Source organism: Austrofundulus limnaeus, unplaced genomic scaffold (assembly GCF_001266775.1).
Source record: "Austrofundulus limnaeus strain Quisiro unplaced genomic scaffold, Austrofundulus_limnaeus-1.0 Scaffold288, whole genome shotgun sequence".
In the NCBI taxonomy this organism is placed as follows: domain Eukaryota; kingdom Metazoa; phylum Chordata; class Actinopteri; order Cyprinodontiformes; family Rivulidae; genus Austrofundulus; species Austrofundulus limnaeus.
In genome coordinates, this window is record NW_013952690.1 from 185,576 (window position 1) to 191,268 (window position 5,693).

The window sequence follows — 5,693 nt, forward strand, 5'->3', positions numbered from 1 at the left end:
CCTGAACTTTGAACCAGTCATGCAGTTTATAGTCCGGTGTGGTTTATAGTACATGGATTTTTTTTCTTCAGCCACCAGGGGGCTCTTATGCTGCATTTGTTTCAACCACTTACTTCAAAACAAGAAAGGAAAAAAAAGGAAGAAAAAAGCGATCGCTTCCAGAGCCGGCTGTTGTACCAGGAAGCAGCGATTTAAAGATAGTCAATTGCCAAAAACTCGTAAAAGAGGATAAAACAGACATTTTTTCATGGTGGAATCTGACTGATAAAAACTTTGGAGCTTAATCCGGGACCAGTTTGTGGATAAACGTCGAGTGAAGAGCCAGGGAATTTTTTCCCCACATTGCACTCCCTGGGGAAGGAATCCCATGCAGTGACATATGCTGGAGAGGGAGGGGTTTCCCAGCAGCTAGGCTTGGGATTTCTCGGGGGAACTATGAAAGGTCAGTGTGAAAACGAACGCCGAACAACCATGTGATGGCACGTCGACCGGTCGACAGCCGAGCGACCAAACTGACAGCTTAGCTGGAGGAGTAGCGCCATTTTGTTTTAGCTAGTAGCAGACACAACATGACGGATCTTCGACAGACACAATATTGGACTGACGGATTCGGTGAAAGCAGCCATCAAGAAAACAAACTCAATTCCTGCTGTTATTCCTAGAGGTAAAACAAAGTTTTTGCAGCCCCTGGACATCAGTGTGAAGCTTGCATTTAAAGCAGCACTCAGGGCTAAATGGGAGGCTTAGATGACTGACGGAAATAAATCATTCACAAAAACTGGCTGAATGCGAAGAGCGTCTTTCCTGATGTCTTCTAGTGGATCCTAACAGCGTGGAGCAGAGTGAATGTGTCCACCATCACCAATGGTTTCCTAAGGGCTGGACTGCTACGTGAAGAGGGCAACACAGCTTCAGAGCCAGCATTACCCCGGGAGGACAGCGACACAGAAAGCAACACTGAACAGATACCGCTGTGTGACGCAGCTTTTCTAAGCTTGTTTAACTCCGACACTGAAGAGGAGGACTTCGATGGTTTCAGTRMDSYGGAGGACGATGAATGAGACGTTTTGTTGGACCAGAAACTGTTAAAGAAAACGACCAAAATAAGGTCAGTTAAATGAACCATATTCCTCCGAACTTTAATTCCTAAAGGTTTGTGTTTTATGTTTTGATGTTGAATTCACTTTTTTGGACGACAATTTTGGGTGTACTATTTTTCTTTTCATGTTGGGGGTGCGGCTTATAGTCCGGTGTGGCATATATGCTACATTTCCATCCATACATCCATTATCATCCGGTTATCCGGTGGGGTAGTGGAGGCAACAGAGGCCCAGACTGCATTTTCCCCAATGACTCTGACCAGCTTCTTTGGTGAATCCTAAGGTGTTCCGAGGCCAGCCAAAGTCCTGTTCTGGGTCTTCCTCTGGGTCTCCTCACAGTGGAACATATCTAGAATGCCTCACTTTCCATTTCTTTCCCTTACATCCAAATGCCTCAGTCATTGGTTTAAAAAGGGGTGAATTCAGCCCATTTGACTGGAACAAACTTTACCTTCTGAATCAAAAAGAAAAAAAAATTGTATAGGTCCTCTGGACGGGTTCTTCTCTAATGAAACGTTTCGTCTCTCCTCCAAGAGGCTTCTTCAGTCTGAGAGTTTCAGGCAAAATGCAGGCTTTTAAGCACTGCTTCCATGTGACTGATACTCACATCACATGGCTATTGTTGACACCTAATTAACACCTATTGGCAACAGGGGGTGGAGTGATACTGGCAATGGCCGCACTGTAGGAGGGGGATAATTGAAAACGGAGGCCTCCACCTCTGTTTAATGATGGACAGTCTTTCTTGACAAAAATGGCTTATTTTACTCCTCTCTCAAACCAACATTCCTCTCTATCAAGAATGAGAACATCCTCATCTCTGAAAGAGTGACCGCTGGCCTGTAAATGAGTGAAAACTGCAGAGTTCTGGCCATTAGATGTAGCTCGTCTGTGTTGGGACATTCTTTTGAACAGTAGCTGCTTTGTTTCCCCGATGTATAACTGGTCGCAGTCCTCCTGGTACTTAACAGCATATACAACATCGCTCTGTTTGTGATGGGGCACTGGATCTTTGGGGTGAACCAGCCTTTGCCGTAATGTGTTTTGGGGTTTGAAAGCCACTGGGACATCATGCTTAGAAAATAAACATCTCAGTTTCTCCGAAACACCCACAACATACGGAATAACCACTGGTTTGGGTCTGGGTTTGGGGTCTTCATTTTCACCTGAAGGTTGCATGGAATCCTGTCTGTGTTTCCTGTCTGCTTTCAGGAAAGCCCAGTCAGGATAACCACACTGCTCCAGGGCCTGTCGTGTGTGTGATTTCTCTTTCTGCCTGGCTCCTGGGTTTGTAGGGACGCTGTCTGCTCTGTGGTACAGAGTCCTGATCACTCYTAACTTGTGTTCCAGTGGGTGGTGGGAGTCAAAATGCAAATATTGGTCTGTGTGGGTGGGCTTACGATATACGCCAGTTTCCAACCGTCCTCCATCCGAAACCGAGACATCGCAATCCAGGAACRCCAACCTGCCATTTTTTACATCCYCTCRTGTGAACTTAATATATTCATCCACAGAGTTGATGTGATCAGTGAAATGTTGGACTTCCTGGRCTTTAATTTTAACCCAGGTGTCGTCAACATATCTGAACCAATGGCTTGGTTCCAAGACTGACCAATAAATTAAATTAATAAATGCCATACATGTCAACTTATATGGATTTTATTCAAATTACACAAATGTTCCTCTATTTTGCAAATATACGGATATATAGAGAAATGCCACAGATTTCTTTTTTTTCAGAAACTCTGTTTCAAATTTAGTTTACATTTCAGAGCCTGCAGGACACTAAAAATACAATTAAATAATCATCTCACAACCCACTCTGCAGTATTGCAGCAACAGTCGCAAAAATGAATGCTTTTATTGGGTTGAGACTCTGACTGAATCCTCCTTTCAGCGAGTAGGAGAATAAGTGGGAGGTGTTTTGTCACACTGGTAACCCTTGTCCCCAATGCTCACTTATATTAAGTGTTAGAACTTCACATTTTTGTGAAAATTATGGATTTTTGAATGTCAGTGTACAGGTAAACATACAGAGGTGTTGACATGTATAAAATGCATAAATTAAAAAAAGATGTAACAGTAATAGTATTTTTGTTGATTAAATCACCCAATAATTACAAATTCTAAGCCATATGTTAAGTTTCTATTTTTGTTCTGTACACAATACTAAAACAATTAACAAGTTTGTTGGCAAAACTTTCTTTTTTGACACCTTCTTTTCTTTCTTTCTTTTCACTCCTCAGTAAGCATTTAGCAATGTTATCTTGGGACAATAAGACATTTGTTTCACTAAACTACATTGATTCACTCTGCTGCAGCAATTCTAGAAGGTGGCCAGCCACAACGTGACCATTAGTTTCAGGTGACACCACTCAAACATTTGTAGAGTAAACAAACAAGGATATGCTGTCACGTCTTTAGAACTTTATCAATCGGAGCTCTGAAAAGAATTTAACCGAGACTAAACAGAACGGCTAAAAAGAGAGAGTCATAACCCTGGAAAAAGGCATGTAAACTAATACATCATCTGCACCACTAACTTTCTCATTTAGTCTCTCTTTCACTCTAATACACACAAGTATGTAATGACATATGTAGGTGTTGATGAATTCCTCTTCTCTATCCATTGGACCCAAACAGAGTGCCACCACCACCTCATCCATCACAAATATCTTATTTATTAGTGTGCCCGAAATTGCCTCAATACAGTTTGGCATGTTCTTAATTAACAAAAATGATGGAAGTTGTGTGCTCAACCCAGCCGCCTCTGAAAAGCTGTCATGCAGTTAGATGACTGTTCATAGGAACAGACCGTCAACTTCAATTAACTTCTGTTGACATTTTTCCCCAGCATGGTGTTAGTTATTTATTTCTTCACATTGCTTGCTAATTAATACAGTAGCCACCATGTGTTGTCCACATTTTTATTTTATTTATTTTTTTTTTACTGAGGCAACAGGTTGATAACGTCGATGCATACAGGAAGCACAAAGCTTTCATTTCAGCTAAAGCAAATACTCAAGGAATATACAGTAATTGTATATACTATAAGCTGTGATCAAAGTAAAATGCCTTTAATAAAATACACTAGATCCAGCAGAAAACCTCAAACATAAAAAATAAAAGGTGTGATGTGATAGGGACAGGGCTTTCTGCTCCCAGACATGCAGCGAGGGATGTGGTCCAATGCAACATTAAAGCTCACTGCTCACCAGCACATAGACAACAAATATGGTAATCCTGCCAAACCATCACATTTTTGTATATCCATGAAATAGGTTTACCAGCATGCACCCAGTGTTTACTGAGTCAGAGAGAAAAAAAAACATAATGAATTCTCACAACAGCTTGCAGTTACCAAGAAGGGCATATAATGAAGGCTTCTGCAATATGTCAGGTAAGGATGTTAGGTCTACATGTGTGCTTTATTTGTTTGTCAAGTATCTATTTAAATACTAAAGAGAGAGGGGTTTTCCATTTTGGGGGAGTGAGTTAAACGAATTACATGAAAAACAGTTAAATTCAGTAGGATATGGCACCTAAGGGAGATGATTCATTAGGTCAGTGACATTCTCAGGCACAAACATTTACACAAATGCTACAGAAACCAGGTTAGGGTGCGCTTTTATGACATACACCTTATCATGTGTTAAGCACCACTCAGCACTTACTAGTAAAAGTGATGTTAAAGCCTCGATCTGTGTATGTATGGTCAGTCAGGAACTCCAGGCGAGCCACATGGCCACTTGTTGTAATGGGAGGAGGCAAGGCATCACCGGAGAAGGTGCCCAGGATTGGAGATTCAGCCTAAAAAGAACGAAAAAAAATCCCTTATGAAATCAATCATTTCCAGTCCTGGGAGCAATAAACTTCAGAACGGCACAGCCTCTATGGTAAAGTAAACAGATAAAATGATTGGCATGTCCAATAAATACAGCAGAAAGGTTGTTGAGTTTGTACACATAATTACATAAAGTGTTTTTCCTAATAACAACACAGCTGACAGATGCATAGGGTAATAACAGAAGTCATACGAAGAGCTATTTAAAGTAGCTAAGGACAAGAGCGTATAATTTTGCACAACCTTTCCCCCATCCTTGATGGAGAGGAAGTCAAACTGTTTTTCCATGCTGAGGTCGTTGAAGGCCAGATTGATTCTGCTCTCAGGGTTGGTGATGATGAGCCACACGCAGTGCATGTTGTTCCCATACTCCTGAGGGTAGTTGGGAGATAGCAGGACCCCAGATGGAGTGGTAAAGTTGAAGAAGCAGGAAACTGGAAAAGTGATAGTCATACAGATGAAGGGAATTGAAAAAAGGAGGGAATACAATTCAATAAACGACAGGAGTTGTTAGAACCCTGAAAACAATGACCAAATCCCAATTATTTTTGACTATAAGACAGATCAATTTGATTCATTTTATTTTATTTGTACAAATCCACCTCAAGACCCACATTATATGAACTCCTAATGGTTGAGAAAAAAGTCAAATTTGCAACATTTCACAATAACTACCAATTTATTGATAGCATTAGTTACTACACAGTGACTACACACACACACACACACACACACACACACACACACAC

The 5,693-nt window shown here is 41.1% G+C and overlaps 1 protein-coding gene across 2 annotated transcripts in view; it reads right to left on the reverse strand.

Annotated features, from left to right (window-relative positions):
* csmd2 (CUB and Sushi multiple domains 2) overlaps nucleotides 1-5,693 on the reverse strand; it is a gene marked incomplete at its 5' end in the record, with an annotated part of 325,712 nt that overhangs the window by 143,195 nt on the left and 176,824 nt on the right. For both annotated transcript variants that reach the window (XM_014021334.1, XM_014021333.1), the window contains 2 exon segments: nucleotides 4,775-4,910; nucleotides 5,188-5,378. In XM_014021334.1, the coding sequence (XP_013876788.1) occupies nucleotides 4,775-4,910; nucleotides 5,188-5,378 (327 nt within the window).